This window comes from Pan troglodytes, chromosome 15 (assembly GCF_028858775.2).
Source record: "Pan troglodytes isolate AG18354 chromosome 15, NHGRI_mPanTro3-v2.0_pri, whole genome shotgun sequence".
NCBI classification, from domain to species: domain Eukaryota; kingdom Metazoa; phylum Chordata; class Mammalia; order Primates; family Hominidae; genus Pan; species Pan troglodytes.
Window position 1 is genome coordinate 71,321,635 of NC_072413.2, and position 27,902 is coordinate 71,349,536.

At 39.9% G+C, this 27,902-nt stretch overlaps 1 protein-coding gene across 40 annotated transcripts in view; it reads right to left on the bottom strand.

The window, feature by feature from the left end:
- The window catches only part of NUMB (NUMB endocytic adaptor protein), a 195,912-nt gene that overhangs the window by 72,018 nt on the left and 95,992 nt on the right, over positions 1-27,902 (bottom strand). For 19 of the 40 annotated variants that reach the window (XM_016926362.4, XM_016926361.4, XM_054666103.2 and 16 more), the window contains 2 exons: positions 23,703-23,787; positions 12,450-12,590 (listed from right to left, as the gene is read on the bottom strand). In XM_016926362.4, coding sequence (XP_016781851.1) covers positions 12,450-12,575 — 126 coding nt within the window. In that variant the 5' untranslated portion in view covers positions 12,576-12,590; positions 23,703-23,787. Of the gene's footprint in view, positions 1-12,449; positions 12,591-14,121; positions 14,224-14,298; positions 14,421-14,462; positions 14,585-23,702; positions 23,788-27,902 lie in introns of those variants that run through there. The other 21 variants (XM_016926363.4, XM_054666105.2, XM_016926366.4 and 18 more) reach the window with 5 other exon arrangements.

Here is a 27,902-nt window from a genome sequence, read left to right on the forward strand (position 1 = left end):
CTTGTAATGGTCTAAGGGGGAAAAAAAGATAAGGACCTGATTAAAGTAGTGGCAGTAGGAAAATGAACAAGAGGACAAAAAGGATAGATATTTAAGAAGAATAAATATGATATAGTAACTACGGTTGACATTGTTAGTTGCCTACATGACAGGCATTCTTTCAACCAGCTTCCCCGCTGGAAGAACCTACCTCCCTTGATGGTACAGGCTGAAAATACAAAGTAATCGCTTCCTTAGCTTTCCTCACAACTATGGCTTGGGCATTTTATTCTAATCCTAGTCAGTGGGAATTAGTGGGAAGTCTCTGTGTGTATGTATGCAACGGGCTGCCTTATCCTAATACAAAAAACATTTGCTCCTTTATTCTGTCACTTGATACTAATGAGTGAAGGTACATATTCTTTAACTGGGTTGCTCGTTCCTGTTTGTTAATATTTTATCAAGAGCTTTGTGTTGATATCTCTAAATTAATTTAGCCTGTAGTCTCCTTTTTGGATGCTATCAAGTTTTGAAATACTACGTATGTAAAAAGAATTTATAGGCTTATAAAAGAAACTTATAAAGCTTTAGGAAACAGATAAAGCATCAATTTTGTCTTTGTAGTAAAGCTTTAATAGTATTCGTGTGAAATGATCTGGGCCTGGTGCCTATGTTAGGGGTTGGGGGTTGCCTAAGTTGGGGATAGAAGATAAGGTACCTCTTTAATATCTTATGGTATTTCTTCTACATGAACTGTTCTATCTATATTTTCAATTTGTTTTAGAATCAGTTTTTGTCATTTATATAACCTAAGAGTATTACCAACTTTATCTATGTTTTCAAGTTTATTTGTATAATAAAAATTTAAATTTTCAGTCTGTGATTATTTTCCCACTTTATTTTTTATTTTGTGCATCTTTGCTTTTATCTTGATAAATTATATTCAGCTACTTCTAATTTGGCATAATACTTTGCACCAAAATCTTCTGAAATCACAGGTTATTACATTTTACATGGTAGGTCAGCCACTGGATCAGAACTTGCCTCTGAGAAATACTGAAATAATAAGAGCTCTACTTTCTGTGCTATGGCTACATGGCTACACACAAAATAAGAAATGCTTGTTATTAAAATACTAAAAATACTATCTGTTCTAATTTCTAGCACAATGGCAGTCCTTATCTCAGAAAGGTGTGGTCTCCAAATCCATTTGGCAAATCACTTAATAGAGCAAAATGTTGGTTTAAGCGGTAAACACATGCACTTCTAGCATCCATATGCTCAATTCTCCATCTGGTCTATCCTATTTATACATGTTGGCACAATTCCTAGTAACAACTGAATAAGTGCTTTATATCCCTAAACCAAAGGGATAGGAAAGCCCTTCCATCTTATTTAACAGTGAGTTAAAATAATGAGACCAAATAACATAAGTATGAATTCTACATTCAGCCCCTTAATCTCTATCTCTCCAAATCTGAAGAATGACCTCCAGAATTTACCCAATAGAAGATCCACTTCAGCATGCCATATGTTCTACATAATCTGGTAAGATTTTAATTACAAGTTAAATGATTAGCTAGGATTCTACCAATTTATTAACAATCAAAAATAATACCAGCATTAAAAAATATGTTAGTAGACAATTACAGGTAGATTCTTAGTATATTACTTTAATTGATGAAGCATACTGTTTAAATCCAGCAATCCCATTACTAGGTATATACCCGAGGGAATACAAATTGTTCTACCAAAAATACACATGCACTTTTATGTTCATCGCAGCACTATTCACAATAGCAAAGATACGGAATCAACGTAGATGCCCATCAGTGGTGGACTGGAAAAAGAAAATGTGGTATGTATATACCATGGAAAACAATGAAGTCATTAAAAAACCTGAAATTATGTCTTTTGCAGCAACATGGATGCAGCTGGAAGTCATTATCCTAGCAAATTAACACAGGAACAGAAAACCAAATACCTCATGTTCTCACTTATAAGTGGGAGCTAAACAGTGAATACACATGGATACAAAGATGGGGAACAACAGACTCCGGAGCCTACTTGAGGTGGGAGGGTGATGGTCGAAAAACTACCTATCAGGTACCATGCTCACTACCTGGGTGATGAAAGCATTTGGACACCAAACCCCAGTGACATGCAATTTACCCATGTAACAAACCTGCACATGTACTCCTGAATCTAAAATAAAAGATTTTAAAAAATCAATAGTTCTCGAAATTTTTGGTCTCAGGACTTAATTACATTGAGGATCCCAAGGAGTTTTTTGTTTATGTCAGTTATAGCTACTAATAATTGCTGTAGTAGAAATTAAAAATAAGAACATTTGGCCGGGCACAGTGGCTCAAGCCTGTAATCCAGCACTTTGGGAGGCCGAGGATGGATCATCTGAGGTCAGGAGTTCGAGACCAGCCTGGCCAACATGGTAAAACCCCAGCTCTTCTAAAAATACAAAAATTAGCCAGGCATGGTGGCAGGCGCCTGTAATCCCAGCTACTCAGGAGGCTGAGGCAGGACAATCACTTGAACCCAGCAGGCAGAGGTTGCATTGAGCCGAGATCACACCAGTGTACTCCGCCCTGGGGGACAAGAGCGAGACTTCATCTCAAAAAAAAACCCAAAAAAACAAAAAAATTTAAAGATATTTAATTCATTTTAAAATAATTAACTCCATTGTGTGGTAACTTGAATAGCATATTTCTAATGAAAAATAACTATATTTTCCAAAACAAAGAAATTTAGTGAGAAGAGTGGCATGTCGTGATTTAATACTCGGCTTAGAACTCTTGAAAAAGTTCTGGGATCTCACTTTGAGAAGCACTAGATTAAGTTTCCTATGGGTAATATTTCATTTGTTACATTAAAATCCCTTCTCCATTAAAAAAATTATCTCTGTAGGCTGGGTGCGGTGGCTCACGCCTGTAACCCAAGCACTTTGGGAGGCCGAGGTGAGCAGATCACCTGAGGTCGGGAGTTCGAGACCAGCTTGACCAACATGGAGAAACCCCCGTCTCTACTAAAAATACAAAATTAGCTGGGTGTGGTGACACATGTCTGTAATCCCAACTACTCGGGAGGCTGAGGCAGGAGAATTGCTTGAACCCGGGAAATGGAGGCTGCGGTGAGCCGAGACTGCACTATTGCACTCCAGCCTGGGCAACAAGAGCGAAACTCTGTCTCAAAAAAAAAAAAAAAAATTTATCTCTGTTATACCAGCAGATAGAATTGCAAGACGAGCTCTGAAACCTACTTTAATTAATCATTACTGTTACCAATTATATAGATACTAATATATTTAAATATACACAGTGAAGATGAAACCAGCTGCAGTTGCACTTTATTATGGCTAGTAATGGCTCATGTTTCTATAAGCTTCTCTCTCCTATTCTCTAGCTATTCCATTGTCCTCAAAATCGAGTTCCTCAACTTCTCTGTATCTGTCTTCACTTCCTATTTCCTTGAGAAAATAAGTCTTCAGAATAAAATTCCATCAATCTAAAGCCACTAATACCACAAACTGAGGTGAATTTCCAGCCTATTTTCCACCTTTGCTCCTGTTAAAATAGAAGCAGCATTCTTCCTTCATTTTAAAACTAATCCGTTCTCTACATGCTTCTTTGTAAAAAGCATTTAATTATGCTCAAGTAGTTCCCATCTTAATAACAAAACACAAAAGGAAATCACAGGTGATTTATTAACTTTGTTTTTTATTTTTTAGAGACAGGTTCTTGCTTTGCCATCAAGGCTGGGGTGCAGTGGTGTGATCACTGCAGCCTCTACCTTCCAGGCTCAAGTGATCCTCCCACTTCAGCCTCCCAAGTAGCTGAGACTTATTCACTTTAAATGAGTACACTTCATGGTATGTAAATTGTCTCTAATAAATCTGGTTTTAACCCCCCACCCCACAACTCACATGTTCCTTAACCTCACACTATCTTTGCTACTACTCTGCTTTTTGAAGATAAACTTTTATTCAAAAAATTTTAACAGCTTTACTGAAATATAATTTATATAAGAAACTGTACATATTTAAACTCTACGATTTGCTGAGTTTTTCAAATATGTATATACCTGAGAAACCATCACCACAATCAAAAATAAACACAGCCACCACCACCAAAGTTTCCTTATGCCCCATGTAATTCTTCCCTTCCACCACTCCCCCATCCTTATACAACATTTTCAGACAAGCTTGAATTAGATTTGTTGTCTCCTTCCTTATTTTGCATCCATTCACTCCTCAATCTGGATTCTATACTCAGGATTGCACTTCAAGTGCTGTCATTATCATCAAAGTCACCAAGACTTTCAAGTTTTTAATCTAATGAGGTTTCATTTCTCACTTGATCTCTTTACGACATTTGACCACTTTCTCCTATGTTGAAACTTTGGTTTCTAAGACCATACTCTCCAGGTTTCCCTTCGATCTCTTTGGCAATTCACTCTCACTCTCCTTTGAACAAGCCTATTTCACTGCCTGTCCCCTCTATGTTGGTATTCTTCAAGGGTTTGTTCTAGGCCATCTTCTCTCTTTCCCTAGGCAATCTCACCCACCCACAACTTTAATTTATGTACAGTCAGTCCGCATCATTCAAGGATTTGGCATCTGTAAATTTACCTACTCACTAAAATACATTTGTAACCCCCATATCAAAACTCATGGTGCTTTCTTGGTCAGTGAGGATCTACATGTGCATGTCCCATAGCAACTTCAAAAGGAACTCATTTTCTCTACTCCCAAATTTGTTATTCCTTAGTGAGTGCCCCCACCACCCTACCAGTTGCCTCCATGGAAAACCTTGTATTCCAAGCTCACTGGTCTCTAAGGCAAGGCAGAATGAGGCATCTTTTGCCCTGCTATATCTGACTGAGGAAATGCATCTACCTCGAGAATATGGAAAAAAACATTCCAAATTCTGATTCTCCTATTGTACTCTGGGAGTCAGTTGTATGTAAGTGTATGAGTTAGGGAGGGAAGGAGTGACACAACATAGCAGAGACACTGAATGTCCTACAGAAAGGATTTCAAAAACCCATTTGGAAACGACAAAACAAAACACACTCTAAATAAGCTGCCCTCCCTGCACAGTCTCTAAAGCAGAGGTCCTCAACACCAGGGGCCATAGCCCAATACTGGTCGGTGGCCTGTTAGGAAATCGGTCACACAGCAGGAGGTGAGCGGAGGGCGAGCAAGCATTACTGCCTGAGCTCCACCTCCTATCACATCAGTAGCAGTGTCAGATTCTCATAGGAGCGCGAACTCTATTGTGAACTACCCACGTGAGGGATTTAGGTTGTGTGCTCCTTATGAGAATCTAATGCCTGAAGTGGAACAGTTTCCTCTCAAAACCACCTGCCCCAGCCCCCTAACCCCAGGCCATGAAAAAATTATCTTCCACAAAACCAGTCTCTGGTGCCAAAAAGGCTGGGGACCACTGCTCTAAAGCATATCCCATCTAGCTGATTTTATGACAAGTGAGAATTACACTGAAAGATATCAAAACTTATTCATCTCCCACAACATACTTAAAAGCTATAGATTTCACAGCTGATTAGAAGAAGTGTTTCAATTAACTTTACTTCAATTATTTCAACACTGTATACAAACCTCTCAATCTGTGAATGAAGTGTTAAAAAAATTATAAATAGGATATATGCTCACAAGAAATGTCACTAGTTCCAAAGGACACAGACTAAAAAGTAAAATATCTTCAATCCTCCATATTCATTCTGCAGTTATTTGTGTCTTAATATTTCTTAAATACAATAATCATACATATTTTTCTTTTAACTGAACAAAACCATACTATATACATAGTTCTGCAGCTTGCCCTTATCACTTAATAATAAATACACTGGAACCAGGCACTCTGGCTCATGCCTGTAATCCCAGCACTTTGGGAGGCCAAGATGGGCAGATCACCTGAGGTCAGGCTGAGGTCAGGAGTTCAAGACCAGCCTGGCCAACATGGAGAAACACCAACTCTACTAAAAATACAAAAATTAGGCCGGGCACAGTGGCTCATACCTGTAATCCTAGCACTTTGGGAGGCCGAGGTGGGCGGATCATCTGAGGTCAGGAGTTCATGACCAGCCTGGCCAACATGGTGAAACCCCATCTCTACTAAAAATACAAAATTAGCTGGGCATAGTGGCAGGCGCCTGTAATCCCAGCTACTTAGGAGAATCGCTTGAACCTGGGAGGCAGAGGCTGCAGTGAGCCGAGATTGTGCCATTGCACTCCATCCTGGGCAACAAGAGTGAAACTCCATCTCAAAAAAAAAAAAAAAAAAAGGGTGGCCAGGCGCGGTCCTGTAAAAAAGGATTACAGGCTCACACCTGTAATCCCAGCACTTTGGGAGGCCGAGATGGGTGGATCACGAGGCCAGGAGATCAAGACCATCCTGGCTAACACGGTGAAACCCCGTCTCTACTATAAACACAAAAAATTAGCCAGGCGTGGTGGCAGGTGCCTGTAGTCCCAGCTACTTGGGAGGCTGAGGCAGGAGAATCGCATGAACCCGGGAGGCGGAGCTTGCAGTGAGCCAAGATCGCGCCACTGCACTCCAGCCTGGGGGACAGAGCGAGACTCCGTCTCAAGAAAAAAAAAAAAAAAAAAAAAAAAAAACTAGCTGGGCATGGTGGCAGGTGCCTGTAATCCCAGCTACTTGAGAGGTTGAGGCACAAGAATCACTTGAACCCAGAAGCAGTGAGGCGTGGTCGCACCACTGCACTCCAGCCTGGGCGAGAGTGAGGCTCTGTCTCACATACCTACATACATATATACATATATACATACATACATACATACATATACACACACACACACACACACACACTGAAGTCAGTGTTTCCTATGTCAATGATCATCATCTCTGCTCAGGGCAATATGAAACTAGGTTTTTTTTTTTTTTTTTTTTTTTTTTTGAGATGGAGTCTCGGTCTATCACCCAGGCTGAGGTGCAGTGGCGCGATCTCAGCTCACTGCAACCTCTGCCTCCTGGGTTCAAGCAATTCTCCTGCCTCAGCCTCCTGAGTAGCTGGGGTTACAGGCATGTATCACCATGCCTGGCTAGTTTTTGTATTTTTATTAGAGATGGGGTTTCACCATGTTGCCCAGGCTGGTCTCGAACTCCTTACCTCAAATGATCCACCTGCCTCAGCCTCCCAAAGTGCTGGGATTACAGGCATGAGCCACTGTGCCCAGCCTGTGTCATTTTTCATACTACTCTTTTTCATTCCTTAGATTCAGTTCATCTCCAATTTCCATTACCTTTACCTACTTTTTTTTTTTTGAGACAGGGTCTCGCTCTGTTCCCTAGGCTGGAGTGTAGTGGTGCAATCATGGCTCACTGGGCTCAAGTGACCTTCCCACCTCAGCCTCCAGTGTAGCTCAGATGACAGGTGTGTACTATCACATCTAGCTTTTTTTTTTTTTTTTGTAGAGATGGGGTCTCACCGTGTTGCCCAGGCTGGTCTCGATCTCTTGGGCTCAAGTAACCCTCCCACCTTGGCCTCCCAAAGTGTTGAGATTACAGGTGTGAGCCACCATGCACAGCCTAACTTTACCTCTTAATTGTCAATCAATTTATTTCATTTCTCTTCATCTTCACAGTCACCACCCTAGTCTAACCTACCATTATCTATCCTTTGAATTACTGTGATAATATTTTGCTAGGCTCCTTGTATCTAGCATGGGCTACTTCCAAACTACACTGCAGCCAAAGTTATTTTTTCAAAGTGCTTTTCTGGGTTGGAGTTGGCTGAGGATTGAAAAATTACTGGTTGAATACAATGTCCACTATTTGGGTGACAGGTACACTAAAAGCCCAGACTTCACCACTATGTGATACATGCGTGTAAGGAATCTGCACTTATACCTCCTAAATCTATAAATACATACATTTTTAAAATAAATAAGATGGCCGGGCACGGTGGCTCATGCCTGCAATCCCAGGACTTTGGGAGACTGAGGCGGGCGGATCACAAGGTCAAGAGATCGAGACAATCCTGGTCAACATGGTGAAACCCTGTCTCTACTAAAAATACAAAAATTAGCTGGGCATGGGGGCACGTGCCTATAGTCCTAGCTACTCGGGAGGCTAAGGCAGGAGCATCATTTGAACCCTAGAGGCGGAGGTTGCAGTCAGCGGAGGTTGCAGTGAGCGGAGGTTGCAGTGAGCTGAGATCGTGTCCACTGCGCTCCAGCCTGGCAACAGAGCAAGACTCTGTCTCATAAATAAATTAATTAATTTAATTAAATAAGTAAGATACTTAACACAAAAAATGCTTTTCTAATACCACATTCTTGCTTAAAAAAAAACTATTTACAGAGTTTGGGAAGATGAAAAAGTTCTGGAGATGACTGGTGGTGATAACTGCACACCAATATGAGTATACTTAATACTGTTGAACTGTACACTTAAAAATGCTTACAAGGGGCCAGGCGCGGTGGCTCACGCCTGTAATCCCAGCACTTTGGGAGGCTGAGATGGGTGGATCATGAGGTCAGGAGATCGAGACCATCCTGGCTAACATGGTGAAACCCCGTCTCTACTAAAAATACAAAAAATTAGCCAGGTGTGGTGGCAGGCGCCTGTAGACCCAGCTACTCGGGAGACTGAGGCAGGAGAATGGCTTGAACCCGGGAGGTGGAGCTTGCAGTGCGCCAAAATGGCACCACTGCACTCCAGCCTGGGTGACAGAGCAAGACTCCGTCTCAAAAAATAAAATAAAATAAAATGCTTAAAAGGATTAATTTTATGTTATATGTACTCTACCTTAATAAATAATGAAAAGAACACACGATTTAATGGCTTCCCAGGTCCAAAATCCTTAGTATGGATACAAAGCCCTGCCCTGCTTTCCTACAGGGTCATCTCATACAACTTTCTGCATTACAGTTTTCCTTTATCATTCTTTCCTCTTGTCACCCAGTGCCTACATATACATGCTTTCCATAATTTTCTAATGCTCTATTCACCTTTTCATCTAATTCATTCCCACTCAATCTTCAAATATCAGGTCAAACTTTACTTTCGCAGAGAAGCCTTACTCTGATCCTATAGTCTAGGATCAAGTTTTTTTCTTACATGTTCTTACAGAACCAGATTTCTTTTCTTAAAAGTATTTACCTTGGGTTGTAACTATATATATATATATATATATATATATATATATATACACACACACACACACACACACACACACACACATACATATATATATATATATTTTTTTTTTTTTTTTTGAGACAGAGTCTCTGTCTGTCGCCCAGGCTGGAGTGCAGTGGCACAATCTCGGCTCACTGCAAGCTTCGCCTCCCTGGTTCACGCGATTCTCCTGCCTCAGCCTCCCGAGTAGCTGGGATTACAGGTGCCCGCCACCACGTCCAGCTAATTTTTTTTTTTTTTTTGTATTTTTAGTAGAGACGGGGTTTCACCATGTTAGCCAGGATGGTCTCGATCTCCTGACCTCGTGATCTGCCCACCCTGGCCTCCCAAAGTGCTGGGATTACAGGCATGAGCCACCGCGCCTGCCCTGTAATAGTATATTGTTAATGCAAATATCTAATTAAAGTCTGTTTCCCTCACAAGAAGACTGTAAAATCCACAAGAACAAAAACTATGTCTTTTTTGCTTACCACCTAGCATATACCTGGCATATGACAGATGTTCAAAAAATATTTATTAAATACAGAATATAGATCTACCTTACTTTAAAAAAATAAACTGCAAAGAATTCAACTTAATGGATGCCACAGTTTTTCTCTTTTTTCTTTTTTTTTTTTTTTTGAGACAGAGTCTCACTCTTGTTGCCCAGGCTGGAGTGCAATGGTGTGATCTGGGCTCACTGCCACCTCCACCTCCCAGGTTCAAGCAATTCTCCTGCCTTAGCTTCCCGAGTAGCTGGGATTACAGGCAAGCACTACCATGCCCAGCTAATTTTTTTGTATTTTTAGTAAAGAAGGGATTTCTCCATGTTGGTCAGGGTGGTCTTGAACTCCCGACCTCAGGTGATCCACCCGCCTCGGCATCCCAAAGTGCTGGGATTACAGGTGTCAGCCACTGTGCCTGGCCCGTCACAGTTTCTTTAACCAATTCCAGAATGATGGGAATTTAAGTTGTTTCCAAATTTTTGATATTACAAATCTTAGGATGACCACTTATGCCAATATATCTATAAACGTACTTAAATGCAATTCTTAAATGTAAAATTGCTGGTCAAATGAAAAGTGCATTTAAAATCTTAATACAGGCCAGGCATGGTGGCTCAGGCCTGTAATCCCAGCACTTGGGGAGGCCAAGGCAGGTATCACCTGAGGTCAGGAGTTTGAGACCAGCCTGGCCAACATGGCAAAACCCTGTCTCTACTAAAAATACAAAAATTAGCCAGGCATGGTGGTGCATGCCTGTAATCCCAGCTACTCGGGAGGCTGAGGCAGGAGAATCGTTTGAACACAGGAGGCGGAGGTTGCAGTGAGCCGAGATCTTGTCACTCCAGCCTTTGCAACAGAGCGAGACTCCATCTCAAAATAAAAAATAAATAAAATAAATGAATAAAATCTTAATAGATATTTCCAAACTGCCTCCCTAAGAGGTTGTAATTTATACTCCAAGCAACCAATGTGCCTCCTTCTACATACGTAATACTCAACTTATATAGCCAAAGTAAGCCAACTGTATGGTGGGGGAGATAATACAGAAAAAAAAAAGTGTTCATTTTTATGTAAGAGAAGTAGGATTTTTCTCATGATTTAATGTCATATTAAACATTTAAAATTAAAATATTTATTATTTCTACAAAGTTTCAGCAAATAAGTAAACAAAGCTAAGTGATTAGGAAAACTCCTAGTTATTAAAAGACTGTGGAAAAATTAGTGTATTTAAAAAGCCATGTATTTCTCTAACCGGTATATTTAAGAATCACTTTTCCTGTCATATGGAAGATTTTTTTTTCCCTTCAGAAGCTTTAGCCCATATTTCAATCAGTGGTACTGAGGCAGTAAAAAGGAGGAAGAAAATCATAAGAATATTTACACTTATAAGAATATATAGGCCAAGTGTGGTGGATCATGTCTGTAATCTCAGCACTTTGGGAAGCTGAAGCAGGCAGATCACTTGAGGTCAGGAGTTCAAGACCAGCCTGGTCAATGTGGTGAAACCCTGTCTCTACTAAAAATACAAAAAAATTAGCTGGGTGTGGTGGTGCACGCCTGTAGTCCCAGCTACTTGGGAGGCTGAGACAGGAGAATTGCTTGAACCCAGGAGACGGAGGTTGCAGTGAGCCGAGATGGTGCCACTGCACTCCAGCCTGGGCGACACAGACTCCATCTCAAAAAAAAAAAAAAAAAAAAAGAATATATAGGAAATAGGCTGGGTGCAGTGGTTCAGGCCTGTAATCCCAGCACTTTGGGAGCTGAGGCGGGAGGATCGCCTGAAGTCAGGAGTTCAAGGACAGCCTGGCCAACATGGTGAAAAACCCCATCTCTACTAAAAATACAAAAATTAGCCGGGCATGGTGGGGCACGCCTGTAGTCCCAGCTACTCAGGAGGCATAGGCAAGAGAATCGCTTGAACCCAGGAGGTGGAGATTGCAGTGAGTTGAGATCATGCCACTGCACTCCAGCCTGTGCTATGGAGACAGATTCTGTCTCAAAAAAAAAAAAAAGGAATATATAGTAAATAGAGAAAAAAATTAACATTTTATATCAAACTACAATTTTTCCTTTAAGATATTAACATTTGGTATTTGGTCTAGTTCTATTTTTTTGCCCCCACATTTAATACATCTCACACTGTGATTACATAATATATTGCTTCTTTTTACTAAATAGTAAATAACATACATATTTCTTTCATTTCACTAAAATATGACCTGTCTCAGGCAATACAAAGAAAAGCACCTGTACATGACTGCCTTCTCAGGATCTTCACTATGTTCTTAACCTCTGTGAGTTTCCACTTTCTGATCTTACAAATGAAGGCATTAGTTTAAATGACCTCTGTACCATTAAGGAAAACTCCCTTTGATTTAACTCTTCTCATTTAAGGATTTCTAAAATAAACAAGACTTGTATTTAAGAGAGCTGACTTCCACTCCCTCAGCTTCACCAGTTAGTAAGCATATTCCACTGAAAATTTGAGTCCTGATAATTTAGGGTCTTTAGGTATTTCAGGATTAGTATTCTTATCAGAATATTTGTACTGCCTCCACATTATATAGAGAAATTCATATTTAAATATAAAAAGAAAACTCCCTAATTAAAATCTATCTGTTTTCTCATTATTTTCCTTTCTTTCTCTTTTAATTCTATCATTGAAGCAGAGTGTGAAGGGATTTGTTTTTTGGAAGACTCTCTTAATTGTCCTTATTAATGAGATTTCACATACACTAGATTGTCAGTTCTTTTCCACATACAGACTTATAGAAACATCAGCTCTTACCTTAACCGGGAAGCTACATTTTCCAGTGCGAACGCCTTCTTCATCTGTCTGCCACTGATGTGGACGACTGGCCTCTGGAACATAAACATCCTTCTTTCTCCTAAAACTTTGCCGTAGTTTGTTCATTTTAATTTTTACAGCCTGAAGACAGAGGAAAAAAAAATATTTAAAAGAAATATTACCTTCTTACATATTTAAACTTCGGATTACCATACTAACCAACAATCTGATGTCCAAAATTAAAGGTTTTGGCTTTTATTTAAGCAATATATAATTATTATGTAAGCACAGTGTAAAGGGAAAATGAATAGAACATTTCCTCTTAGGGTAACACTAAGTTCAAACAAACAAATCATTTTACTTTTTGAAAAGACAACTACAATACTAGTCCTTGTAAGAACAACAATAACTTCTAGTAGGATTTAAAGACATATTATCCTAAGAAATTTCAAGAACTTTAGTTATAACAAAGCAATGAGAAATTCTGCCTACCCATCTACCTCTCAAATTCATTCCAACCCCTGAAAATGGAAATTTGTACATGTAGACCAAATTATAGACTGCTAACAGTTTCTAAAAACTTTTATAGTTATTAAGAAAAAAATCATTCTGAAACACTAAAATTTAGGAATCTTTTTGGCTCATTATTAGAAAACACTAAGCAAAGCAGGGATTACAATCATGTTTTTATAAAAGATGTCATGAAGAATAAAATAAAGTTTTCTTTAAACACACTTAAAGCCAGGCGCAATGGCTCATGCCTGTAATCCCAACACTTTGGGAGGCTGAGGTGGGCAGATCACTTGAGGTCAGGAGTTCAAGACCAGCCTGGCCAACATGGCAAAACCCCGCCTCTACTAAAACTACAAAAATTAGCCAGGTGTGGTGGTGCACACCTGTAATCCCAGCTACTCAGGAGGCTGAGGCAGGAGAATCACTTGAACTCAAGAGGTGGAGGTTGCAGTGAGCCAAGATCACACAGCCTGGGTGACAGAGTGAGACTGTGTCTCAAAAATAAGTAAATAAATAAGCACACTTAAAGAAAAAAAATATGCTACTAGGACTAAATCTAGAGAAAAAACATTTTTTTTCAGACAGTCTCACTCTGTCACTAAGGCTGGAGTGTAGTGGCATGATCACAGCTCATTGCAACCTTTATCTCCCTGGCTCAAGCAATCCTCCCATCTCAGTCTCCCAAGTAGCTGGGACTACAGAGACATGTGCCACCACACCTGGCTTTTTTCTTTTTTCTTTTAAGTAGAGATAAGGTCTCACTATGTTGATCAGGCTGGTCTGAAACTCCTGAGTGAAAGCAATCCTCCCGCCTTGGCCTCTCTAAGTGCTGGAATTACAGGCGTGAGCCACCATACCTGGCCAGAAGAATTTCTTGCAAGCAGTATGACATCAGAATGCCTTTCCATATCGATAATCATTATAGTAACATAAAAAAAATGACAAAGGTACAAGTTTCATTATCAACTCTGTAACTAAAAAGTGTTGGCCGGGTGTGGCGGCTCACCCCTGTAATCCCAGCACTTTGGGAGGCCGAGGCAGGTGGATCACTTGAGGTCAGGAGTTGGAGACCAGCCTGGCTAACATAGCGAAACCCCGTCTCTACTAAAAATACAAAAATTAGCCAGGCATGGTGGCATGCACCTGTGATCCCAGCTACCTGGGAGGCTGAGGCAGGAGAATCACTTGAACCTGGGGGGCAGAGGTTGCAGTGAGCCAAGATCGCGCCACTTCACTCCAGCCTAGGCAAAAGAGAGAAACTCTGTCAAAAAAAAAAAAAAAAAAAAAAGAAAGGAAATATTGTTATATTCTTTTATATCACATTTTAAAAACATACATGGGCTGGGCACAGTGGCTCACGTGTGTAATCCCAGCACTTTGGGAGGCTGAGGCAGGTGGATCACGAGGTCAGGAATTTGAATTTGAGACCAGCCTGGCCAACATGGTAAAACCCCGTCTCTACAAAAAATACAAAAATTAGTTGGGCGTGGTGGCACGCACCTGTAATCCCAGCTACTCAGGAGGCTGAGGCAGAAGAATCGCTTGAACCTGGGAGGCGGAGGTTGCAGTAAGCCGAGATTGTGCCACTGCACTCCAGCCTGGGCAACAGAGCGAGACTATGTCTCAAAAAGAAATTAGGTAAATAAATAAATGAACATAAAAACATACACAAATACAAGTATAAGAAAATGAAAAACCTATATCCTTACTCAAGTTGGCATGCTCCAAATTATCCTGAGGCCCCCCCCAAAAAAAAAAAAACCCACCAAAAAAAACAAACTAAAAAAACCCTGTTATGATTCCTTTCTTCTTAATTTCTTCGTCTTAGCAAAGACAACTACTCACCTACCTACTTGGCCAAGCCAGACACCTGAAAATCATCCCTGCACTCAGCCTTTCTCTGGCCTGATTTTACCCAGACTGATTTTACCTCCTTAGTAGCTCTTGAATTCATCCCTCTCCCCAACTATTCCAGTCCTACTATCCTGAGACATTTTTCTTTAAATTATTGCTTTAAACAATTTAGAGACGTATTGGGATGGAGCTCTGTAGAGGCAAAGAGACCAAAATACTCAAGTATAAGTGATACTCAAGTATTTTAGTCTCTTTGCCTCTAACAGAGCTCCATCCCAATATGTTCTAAAACACAAATCTGACCATGTATCCACTCTGTTGAAAACCCTTCAATTGCTTCACACCACCTTCAAGACAAAGTTCAAATGCATGGCAAACAGTCCTCCTTCCTCTGGCTTCTCTCACCAGTCCCCATTCACATGCTAACCTCCAGCTACCCTAAACTACTTACAGTTCTCCAAACAAAGCATGCCCTCTTTCAGAGCCTCTGTATATGTTCCTCCCTCTGCCTAGAAAGAAATATCGTTACCTGTGCATGTCTGGTTAAAGTCTACTCATCTTTAAAGAGTCAGCTCAGGAGTTAACCTCTTCAGGAAAGCTAGACTTTTTTTTTTTTTTTGACAAGCCCCTACCTGGCTTGGTTAGGTCCTTCCACTTCATATAATTCGGATTAATACCTTCTTCTTACTTCTATTATTGTACGCATCAACCTTATAGTAATTTCCTATTTCCTTAATGGTTGACTGTATCTTATTTGTTTAAATATACCCTTGCATCGTAACACACTGCCTGTCATATATAGCATACTATAAATTTGAAGAATTGAAAGATAAAACAGACGCCCATCACAGTAGAGGCTATGTCACTAGGTAGGAAAAGTCTCAACATACAAGACCAAAGAACCATCGATGTTGGAAGAGACTGACGGTGTAATAGTCCAACCTCCCACTGACAAAGGAATCACTGACAACTTCCATTAAAAGAGGACATCCAACCTCTGTCTAAATAGATCTAGTACAAGTTTATTTGCTCTTTGGGCAGCTATTTATTGTTGTACCATTCTGTTGCCCAGTAAGAGAAAAGACTGAAAGTGTCAGCCAGTTTAGGGTCTAAGTATCTTGTCACTTTCTTTTTTAAAAAATGAATTTGGAAAAATGAAAACACATAATTATGATATCTTGCTTACTATTTCTTAATGAATAATTATCACTAGCCTGTAATTCTAGCTACTCAGGAAGCTGAGGCATGAGAATCACTTGAACCCAGGAGGCAGAGGCTGCAGTGAGCTGAGATTGTGCCACTGCACTCCAGCCTGGGCAGCAGAGAATCTGCCTCAAAATAGTAATAATAATAACAATAAAGCACGTTAAGACTTTAGAGATAAAAATACATATAGCCATCACCCCAAACTCCACAATACACATATATACAGACTGACTTCATTAGAATAGTATTACTTTAAGAATTAAACCTTTATTTATAAAACAAAATAATTTTGCTTTGATATAGCAAGGATTGATTTAGCAAGGAACATCTTGATGAAAAAGGGCAGAATTGCTGAGGATGCTAGCCTACTTTTTACACTAGCTTCCCTCCTGCATCTGTCAAGTGTGGGATGAGAAAAAGGTGTTGGAATCTGGAGAGAGAGACTAGAATAAAAATATATTTGATTCCAAGAATGGGGAGGTGGTGGAGGCAATGGGGTGGGAGAGAGAAAAAATGCCACTGAAAAAATTACAGAAATAAGAAATAAGCTGTTAAAAACAGCTCTGCTTCCCTTTACTGACAAATAACTTGGCAAAATATTTACACATTATCTCTTCAATTCTTTAGTCCTCTCTTGTCTTGCTCCTCTCTTTTTCCCTCACCTCCGACTCTCCCCTTATCCAAGCCATCAGCAAAAGACTTCTAAAATATATCTCAAAACTATCCACTGCACTTAATCTCCACCACCCATAGTCCAAGATAACTTTGCCTCTTACCTGGACTAGCATAAGCCACTAGTATTTATTTCTATGTCCTCTGTTGTCCCTCTCTCATCAACTATGTACAAATTAGCCACCGTAATCTTTAAAAATGTAAAATGGATCATGGCATTGCTTAATAGTTCCATGGCTTTCCAATGTATCTTCAAATAAAATCCAAATTCTCGCTATTCAGTGAGTCAGTATGGCATAATAATTCACACTGCTCAAGAAGTGGTGCTTACAATAGTATCAGAACATCACAAATACACAGTACATGTTAGCATATAAAGGTATGGCCCCGGCTGGGCGCGGTGGCTCACGCCTGTAATCCCAACAATTTGGGAGGCCGAGGCAGGTGGATCACCTGGGGTCAGGAGTTCGAGATCTGCCTGGCCAACAGGGTGAAACCCTGTCTCTACTAAAAATACAAAAAAATTAGCGAAGTGTGGTGGTGGGCACCTGTAGCCCAGCTACTCGGGAGGCTGAGGCAGGAGTATCACTTGAACCTGGGAGGCAGAGGTTGCAGTGAGCCGAGATCACACCATTGCACTCCATCCTGGGTGACAAAGCGAGACTCCCTCTCAAAACAAAACAAAAAAGGTATGGCCCCTGCATGTCTCTCTTGCCTTGAGGTGGCATTCTTCCCAACTCTTTATTATCTTTTCAGTTAACTGCAAGCTCATTCTCACTCTAGGCCTGTTGTTTCCTTCTCCCTGAAATACTCTTCTCCCAGACCCTTCAACAGTACATTGGTCTCCCACTCATTCTTCACTCTCAACCTAAAAGTTGACGTCTTTTTCTACTTTCTAAATACCATCCTCTATAATTCTTTATTATACTACTCTTTTCATTTCCTTCACAATTTATTTTATCTTATTTTATTTTATTTGGAGACAGGGTCTATCTTATCTTTTATCTTATTTTATTTTATTTGGAGACAGGGTATCACTCTGTCACCCAGGCTGGAGTGCAGCAGCATAATCTCACTCACTGCAGCCTCAACCTCCCGGGCTCAAGCGATCCTCCCATCTCAGCCTCCCGAGTAGCTGGAACTATAGGTGCATGTCACCACACCCAGCTAATTGTTGTGTTTTTTTGTAGAGATGGGGTTTCGCCATGTTACCGAGGCTGGTTTTGAACTCCTGAGCTCAAGCAACGTGCCTGCCTCAGCTTCCAAAAGTGCTGGGATTATAGGTGTGAACCACTGCACATGGCCTATAGTTTCTAATTACTTTGTTTCATTGCTTCAGCTCTTCCTTGATCATCAGATGCTTCAGCATCCATTCAATAAGTTATCTAACTTGCTAAAGGTAGAAAGCATTGGCTTCTGTCCTTTCTATCCAAAATAATCTTAACTAATGTAAATGTTAAGTATTCTCCTTTGACCAAGAAGCTAATTGTTCACTAATATAAATATGTCAAAGCCTGTGCTATGATTATACACAGATTCTTCCTTTGTTTTTTTGATGTTTCAGAATTTCTTTTTTTTTTAACTTTTATTTTCAGTTTGGGGGTACATGTGAAGGTTTGTTACATAGGTAAACACGTGTCATGAGGGTTTGTTGCACATATTATTTCAACACCCAGGTATTAAGCCCAGTACCCAGTAGTTATCTTTTCTGCTCCTCTCCCTCCTCCCACCCTCCCCACTCAAGTAGACCCGTGTCTGTTGTTTCCTTGTGTTCATAAGTTCTTATCATTTAGCTCCCATCAACTGTTAATTAAATAATATTCTGTATCCAACAAAGTATTGTGCTAGGTACTAGAAGAGCCAGGATGGAAAATTTTTTATTTTAAAATAACTTTATCAAGACCTCAAGGTCTTGAATGATATAAGAACACAATGAAAGAGACAGAAAAGGGGCATTTCAAACAGGGAATGGGGTAGGATGAAAAGTCATGCTATGTATGTAAAAATATGTATTTCCTCAAAACGAATATACTACTGATGATAAGATGTACCACTATTTTATGTTCCACTGAAAAAGAAAAAATGGAGGCCAGGTGCGCTGGCTCACACCTGTAATCCCCACACTTTGGGAAGCCGAGGTGGGTGGATTGCTTGAGCCCACGAATTCGAGACCAGCCTGCACAACATGGAAAAATCCCATCTTTACAAAAATACAAAAACTAGCCAGGCATGGTGCTGTGTGCCTGTGGTCCCAGCTACTTGGGGGGCTGGGGTGGGAGGGTCACTTTAGCCAAGGAGGAAGAGGCTACAGTGAGCCATTATCTTACCACTGCACTCCAGCCTAGGTGACAGAGTGATACCTTGTCTCAAAAAAAAAATGCTACCAAAATTAAGAATTGTTCATTTATTGTGAAATATCACAATAGTAAGATGTATCCCAATGGGAGATGATTCCCAGTTCCAGAGATGTTAAAGTGTGAGAGAAAGAGGGAAAAGAGAAGGAGGAAAAGGGGGAGGAGGAGAAACAGAAGGTGAAAGAAAAAGAAAATTATCATCTAATTTTGTTCCTTTGAGATAGCATCTCACTCTTGTCACCCAGGCTGGAGTACAGTGGTGTGATCATGGCTCACTTCAGTTGTGACCTCCCAGACTAGGTGATCCTCCCACTTCAGCCTCCCAAGTAGCTAGGACTACAGGTGCGCACCACCATGCCCAGCTATTGTTTGTAGAGACGGGGTTTTGCCACACGTTACCCAGGCTGGTTTTGAACTCCTTGGGTCAAGTGACCCACATGCCTCGGCCTCCCAAAGTGCTGGGATTACAGGTGTGAGCTACTGCACCTGGCCTATCACTCTATTATAAATAGAAAATCAGCCTTCCAAGAACCTCGGCAAGTCTCAATGACATAGCATATTGGTTACTCATTAAAATTTGTTATCAAAAAGTGGAGAAAAGGCCACTGGAAAGAGTGATCATGGGCTGGGTGCAGTGGCTCATGCCTGTAATCCCAGTACTTTGGGAGGCCGAGGCAGGAGGGTTGTTTGAGTCTAGGAGTTCAATACCAGCCTGGGCAACATAGTGAGACCCTGTCTCTATTAAAAAAAGAAAAATTTAAAATAAATAAAGCCGGGTGCAATGGCTCATGCCTGTAATCCCAACACTTTGGGAGGCTGAGGCCGGTGGATCACCTGAGGTCAGAAGTTTGAGACCAGCCTGGCCTACATGGCAAAACCCCATCTCTATGAAAAATACAAAAAATTAGTCAGGCACGTTGGTGTGTGCCTGTAGTCCCAGCTACTCAGGAGACCGATACGGGAGAATCACTTGAGCCTGGGAGGTGGAGGTTGCAGTGAGCCAGATCATACCACTGCACTCCAGCCTGGACAACAGAGACCTTGTCTCAAAAAGAAAAAGAAGAAAAAAAAAGCTCAGACAAAATGGTTCAATTCCTACAAAAAGACACTCTCTAAAAACTGACCTAACTAGAAACACAATCCTAAATGAAACCATTTAGAATACTGCATACCTGCCCGGCAAAATATGAAACCCATCACCCCGAAAAATACCATGCCCAGACAGTTGAACAGAAGTTCAACAAAACTTTCATAAAAAGATCATTCCAGTCTTAAATAAATCTTTTCAGGGGGAAAAAAAGAGTTTCTAACTCATTATTTGAGGCTGGCATAACCTGGATACCAAAACCAACTAAGGACAAGAAATTAAAATTATGGGCCAATTTCACCTGTGAATGAACATAGATGCAAAAATCGTAACAGTCCAGGTGCAGTGGCTCATGCTTGTAATCCCAACACTTTGGGAGGCTGAGGTGGAAGGACTGCTTAAGCCCAGGAGTTCAAGTCCAGTTTGGGCAACACAGCAAGACCTCATCTCTACTAAAAATTTTAAAAGTAGACAGCCATGATGGTGCACCCCTGTAGTACCAGCTACTCAGAAGGCTGACGTGCGATGAAAACTTGAGCCCAGGAGTTCGAGGTTATAGTGAGCTAAGATCATACCATTGCACCGGACTGGGTGACAGAAAAAGATCCCATCTCTTAAAAACAAAACAAATTAATAAACTAAATCCAACTGTATATTTTTTTCTAAAAAGTCCATCATGACAGAGTTGGATTTCAGCAATTCAACATTATAAATGTCATTCACCACATTAACAGAATAAAGGAGGAAAACTATGTGATCATCTTGTAAATGCAGAAAACATGTTTGATAAAATTCAATACTCGTTCTTCACACAAAAATATCTTGGCCTACTAGGAAGAGAAATGCTTTTAACCTAGAAAAAGTTTCTATCAAAAATATATAGCAGGCCAGGCATGGTGGCTCAAGCCTGTGCCACCGTGCTGAGGTGGGCGGATAACTTGAGGCGGATAACCTGAGGTCAGGAGTTCGAGATCAGCCTGGCCAACATGGTGAAACCCCATCTCTACTAAAAGTACAAAAATTAGCCAGGCATGGTGATGCCCGCCTATAGTCCCAGCTACTCAGGAGGTTGAGGTGGGAAGATCACTTGAACCTGAGAAGCTGAGGTTGCAGTGGGCTGAGATTGCACCACTGCACTCCAGCCTGGGTGACAGAGCAAGACCCTGTCTCAAATAAATAAAAATTTAAAAAAAATAATAAAAATAAATACACATACATATATATATATATATATATATATAGCAAACCTTAGTCATAATAGTGAAACAAAATAAGTACTTCCTTTAAAAAATTAAGTGCAACATAAGAATGCCCACTATTTTTTTTTAGACAGGGTCTTGCTCTGTTGTCCAGGCTACAGTGCAGTGGCACGATCATGACTCACTGCAGTTTCAACCTCCTGGGCTTAAAGCAATCCTTCCACTTCAGCCTCCCGAATAGCTGGGACTACAGGTATGTTGTACCTCCACACCTGCCTAGTTTTTATTTATTTATTTATTTATTTTAGAGATGGGGTCTTGCTATATTGCCCAGGCTGATCTCAAACTCCTGGGCTCAAGCAAAGGAATGCCTACTATTAACACTTGCACTGAATACTGTACTGAAAGTCCTAAATAGCATAGTCAAGGCAAGAGAAAGAAATAAAGCATGGGAAAGAAACAAAACAGAAGATGCAAAGAAAACAAAGAGGAAAAATACACCATTCACAATAGTAACAAGAAATAAGGTCTCTTCTTTTTTCTTTAAGACAGTCTCGCTGTGTCACCCAGGCTGCAGTGCAGTGGCGTGATCTCGGTTCACTGCAACCTCCACCTCCCAGGTTCAAGCAATTCTCGTGCCTCAGCCTGCTAAGTAGCTAGGATTACAGGCGTGTGCCACTATACACAGCTAATTTTTGTATTTTTTAGTAGAGATGGGGCTTCACCATGTTGGCTAGGCTGGTCTTGAACTCCTGGCCTCAAGTGATCTGCCCATTTCAGCCTCCCAAAGTGCTAAGATTACAGGCATGAGCCATCATGCCTGGCCATCTTATTTTTCTTTATGGAAAAAAGAGAGAATTTACGGAAAAATATTTTAAATATCTAAATAACCAAAAAGATATTCTACGATCAAGGACAGTAAGTCTCAATACCATAAAAGAAGGAAATAAATTAAATGTATGTGTAGAGTAAAAGCTATAGGCTGGGTATAGTAGTAATACCAGCACTTTGGGAGGCTGAGATGGAAGGACTGCTCGAGCCTAAGAGTTTCAGACCAGCCTGGGCAACATAGCAAGACTCTGTTCTCTATAAGAAAAAAATTAAAAATTAAAAAAATAAAGCTACAGAGCTCTGGGGCAGGTCCCATTCTTTAAGTAGCTTTTGAATTTTTGTATAATTTTGCTCAAATTATCTCCCATTCATGGATATTTATGCAACAGATATAAACTTACTATTAGCAAATAATCATAGATACCTTACTTTAATGAAATTGTAGTAATAGTTAATCAGCACTTTAGGATTCTGACAGCTACAATAAACAAGTATGAGAAAAGAATACATGATCAGTTCATGGCTGAGTTCTAGTTGAATGTGCTGCGGTCCCACTGGTTCAAAGGTCATTCAGTGTGCACATTCACCATAGTGAAAGTTCTAATAAGCACTCCTGCAAGTGATAAAACGCTGCCAACATTTTATGTAATACATGAGGTTTTGGTTCTTGGTAATTTTCTGTCAAGGCTGCCAAAACACCATCTCCTTAAAAGCTACCTGAAAATATGGACATTTATTCTAAATACAAATTGCATTCTCAAGGGGAAGGCAGACAAAACACATTCATAATGCAATGACCATGTTAGGCTCAGTGGGTACTTCTAGTGGACCTATGTATGGCCCTTATATATGTAAGGCTCTTGTACGTGTGAGATCTACAAGCAGTTGCCCAATTTGCTTTACAATAGACCTGAATTTGAAAGAATGAATGATATTCTTTAGATCTAACTTATTCAAGTTTAATTTTGGTTTATGTAAGTTTTGTCATATCCTACATTGCTGCCTAAACATTGCTTTATCCAAATTTCCTAATACAGAATTAGATATTATGATAATTTTCTTTACTGGTTGCTAGGAAATGATAATACTAATCACTGCCATTCACTGAATGCTTACTGTGTGCCAGGCATTGTTGTAAATGCTTTGTATGTATTAAATCATTCAATCTTTACAATAACCCTATCAGGTGGATAATATTACCATCACAATTTTACAGATAGGAAAACTGATGTATGGAAAAGTTAAGTAACTTTCCCAATGTCACACAACAAGTAAATGAAGCGGCTAAAGGATTCATACCCAAGTAGTCTGTCTCCAGAGACTAGACCCTTAAATACCATTTATACTGCTTTTCACAATATTGAAAAGATATGTGAAATTATTATAAAGGACAAAAACACTCAGCATTACAAATATTATCAGTAATTGTTAAACAACAGTTAAGCAATATTAATACTAACACAACTTATCACAGGTTGATACTTCACAGCTATTTCAGATTCATGGTTATGATTAAGAGTTTTGAAGTTGGACAGACCTGGCTCTGAATCTTGGCTGTGCCCTTTACAAGTTGTGTGATTTTGGACAAGTTTCGTAACTTCACCAAGCCTCAGTTTCCTCATCTGTAAAATGAGAATAATAAACATCTCACAAAATTGTTGTTAGTAACATAATTATTGCTGCATTGCGCTGAAATAGTAACTCCAAACAAAACACATACACACAAAATAAAGAGAAGGTCCCAATTTTCCCCATAAAACAAGACTTTATTATAATGATGTACTGAAGATGATCACTCCAAGTTACTCCAGCAACTGTAAGATCCACACACTAATGTAGAACCACAATTTTCTCTAATACATGACAAATAATTCCCCTATATAAAACTCAAATATCTACAGGTAAATTACTCGATCTTTGAAATAAAATACTATATATATATACACACACACACACACACACACATATACATAGAGAGAGAGAGAGAGAGAGAGAGAGAGACAAATAGGATATTGTTATTTATTGAGAGCAACTCCCACAAATCCCATTCTACACATATCCCTAGTAAGACCAGTAATTAGCATTCAAGGGGCCCAAAACAGGAAGAGCTGTGTCAAGAAGGATCAATTTGGGCCATGCCTGTAATCCCAGCACTTCGGGAGGCCTGGGCAGGAGAATCACTTGAGCCCAGGAGTTCAAGACCAAGCTGAGCAATATAGGGAAACCTCGCCTCTACAAAAAACTTTAAAAATTAGCCAGGTATGGTGACATGCACCTGTGGTCCCAACTACTCCGGAGGCTGAGACAGAAGGATAGTTTGAGCCTGGGAGGTCAAGGCTGCAGCGAGCTGTGATCACGCCACTGCACTCCAGCCTGGACAACAGAGTGAGACCCTGTTTCAAAAAAAAAAAAAGAAAGAAAAAGGATGGATTCGTGTGGTACTGATAGGAAGGAATATTTACGAGAAATAAACAGAAAGAGACAGACATATTGTCAAAGCTGTAGGGAAAATGAACCCCAGAGATCACTGGAATATAAGGGAAACTTCTTCAAAACACTCTAGAGAATCTCCATGTTTAATCCCACAGTCCTATATTTATTTCCATTTTCACATGAACTTAAACAAAAAATTCCATTTATTTTCTTGTAGCAAACAGTAGTTTCTGCAAAGTGTTTAAAAACAAAAACAAAAACAAACTTGGCTTGGAATTTGTTTTGCATATTTATTTCTGTCCCCAAAAAAAATATGTGGCTGGCAAGACGGTAAATATTGTAGAATGACAGTTACAGAACTGGGATTTGGCTTTCAAAAATGGAAAGTGGTCACAGAGTATCTATTCAGCTATATATTAAATATTTGATTTACAAAGAAAATTACAGAAGCAAAATTAAACTATGAAATGGTATTCAAGGTTAGAAACACAGCAATTCGGGCCGGGCACAGTGGCTCACGCCTGTTAATCCCAGCACTTTGGGAGGCCGAGGCAAGTGGATCGCCTGAGGTCAGGAGTTTGAGACCAGCCTGGCCAACACAGCGAAACCTTGTCTCTACTAAAAATACAAAAAATTAGCCGGGCATGGTGACAGGTGACTGCAGTCAATCCCAGCTACTCGGGAGGCTGACGCAGGAGAACCACTTGAACCTGGGAGGCGGAGGTTACAGTGAGCCGAGATCGCGCCATTGCACTCCAGCCTGGGCAACAAGAGCAAGACTCCGTCTCCAAAAAAAACAAAACAAAAAAAAATTGAAAAGAAACACAGCAATGGGATAAACTATTGATAGAGAACCTACTGTGTGTAATACAGTTACAATACTCAGTATTAAGACGAGTACAGAAAATTACTGACATAATCTCTAAGCTCTAGGTTCTCATAATCAAGAAAAGGAATATTAAAAGCCCGTATGACAAAATGCTGCAAATGCTTTAAGAGAGGCACAAATTGCAACATGCCTTAAGAGGGGGATGAGATCACTGACTTGAGAGAAGAAACAAGAAAAGACTTCATGGAAACTGCAGCATTTGAAAAGTGGAATTCCAACAACTCTAACTTCTGAATATAAAAACAACTTAAACTAAAAAGTTTTCCTTCTGTTAGTATGGAGGTATATATTGCCTCTCAGCTGTCACTAAAATGGAAGGTGGCTAATAAAAATGTACTAAATAAACCTAATAGAACATTTTCTTTTTTTTTTTTTTTTTGAGACGGTGTCTTGCACTGTCGCCCAGGCTGGAGTGCAATGGCATGATCTCAGCTCACTGCAACCTTTGCCTCCTGGGTTCAAGTGATTCTCCTGCCTCGGCCTCCTGAGTAGCTGGGATTACAGGTGCTCGCCACCACACCCAGCTAATTTTTTGTATTTTTAGTAGAGACAGGGTTTCACCATGTTGGCCAGGCTGGTCTCGACCTCCTGACCTCGTGATCCACCTGCCTCAGCCTCCCAAAGTGTTGGGATTACAGGTGTGAGCCACCGCGCCTGGCCTTATAACATTTTCAAAAAGGAATTTGACAATAATAGCCATATCTTCAATTGCCATTTACCTTCAAATACTGTACTTAGAATTTTTCACTAAGAAATTTGACAAATTAAAAAAGACTTAAAATAAGACTATTCACTCATTCACTTATTAATACTTTACAAAGTGAAAAAGTATAACTGGACACAAAAATTAACTCTAAGAATTAAGGCAGTAAGACACAAAGGGATGTGAAATGAGTTACATACAGCTGACTAACAAAAGGAAGCCTAATTTTTTGTCCACATCTCTTCCCACCACCGAAAGAGGAACTTAACAAATGCATTTTATGAAAAACACACTTAAAAGTGTCCTTAGTAACAGATTTACATATGATACAAAAATCCTTTTAAAAATAGTTTATTAAGGTATGACATATGTAGAAAGAAGCATACAAAGTGTAGAGCTCAATTACTTTTCACAAAGAAACACATATAATTAGAATCCAGATCAAAAACAGAACATTAGTAGCACCCTAGAAGCTCCTCTATGTTCCTGCTTCCAGTCACTTCCTGTTCCCCTACCAAAGATACCACTATCTTAATTAACTTCTAATATCATGATGTGTTTTGCCTATATTGAATTTTATTAAAAAGAATCATACAATATTATCCTTTTGTTGTTTGGTTTCTTTCACTCAATATTGTCTATGAAATTCATCCATACTCTTGTGCTTGCAGTTTGCTATGATTTGAATGTTTGTCTCTTCCAAAAACTCATGTTGAAATCTAATTGTTATTGTAATGGTAGTGGGAGGGGTGGGACCATTAAGAGATAATTAGACCATGAGGGCTCTGCCCACATGAGTAGGATTAATGGATTAACACCAATATAAAAGGGTACAACTGTCTAGAACAAACGCCATCTAATTTTTACAAAGTGCCCCTTCCTAAGAAAACTTACTAAATAAGAAATGTTTAGGAAATCTTTGAACTACCTATTTTAAAAATATTTAAAGCAAATAAATATAGAACATGAGGTGCTTGAGGTTACTATGCAATGACAGAACAACAAACAAAAAAGTCAGTTTCTTCTCGCCAGGCACGGTGGCTCACGCTTGTAATCCCAGCACTTTGGGAGGCCGAGGTGGGTGGAGCACCTGAGGTCGGGAGTTCGAGACCAGCCTGACCAACATGGAGAAACCCCGTCTCTACTAAAAATACAAAAATTAGCCGGGCGTGATGGCACATGCCTGTAATCCCAGCTACTCAGGAGGCTGAGGCAGGAGAATTGCTTGAACCCAGGAGGCGGAGGTTGCGATGAGCCGAGATTGTGCCACTGCACTCCAGCCTGGGTAACAAGAGTGAAACTCCACCTCAAAAAAAAAAAAAAAAAAAAAAAAATCAGGTTCTTCTCTGTATGCCAACAATTTGAAATTTTTCTGCATGATCAGCATTTCCTTTGCTACTTTACTTTCTTTAAATAATTTTTTGTCATTTCTGTGAATTCTATAAATGAAGTCAAATTGGATTACAACTAAGATACATGAAAAAATTTTAGATAAATTTTTAACTTTATATAATTTCAAATTTAAAGAAAATTTGCAAAGATCATCAATTATTTACATTTCATCTCATTTGCTTTATCATTCTCTTTCTCGTTCATTTTTTCTTGAGATGGGGTCTCACTATGTTGCCCAGGCTGATCTTGAACTCCTGGACTCCCATCTCGGCCTCCCAAAGTGCTGGGATTACAGGCGTGAGCCCGCATCAGGTCCATCT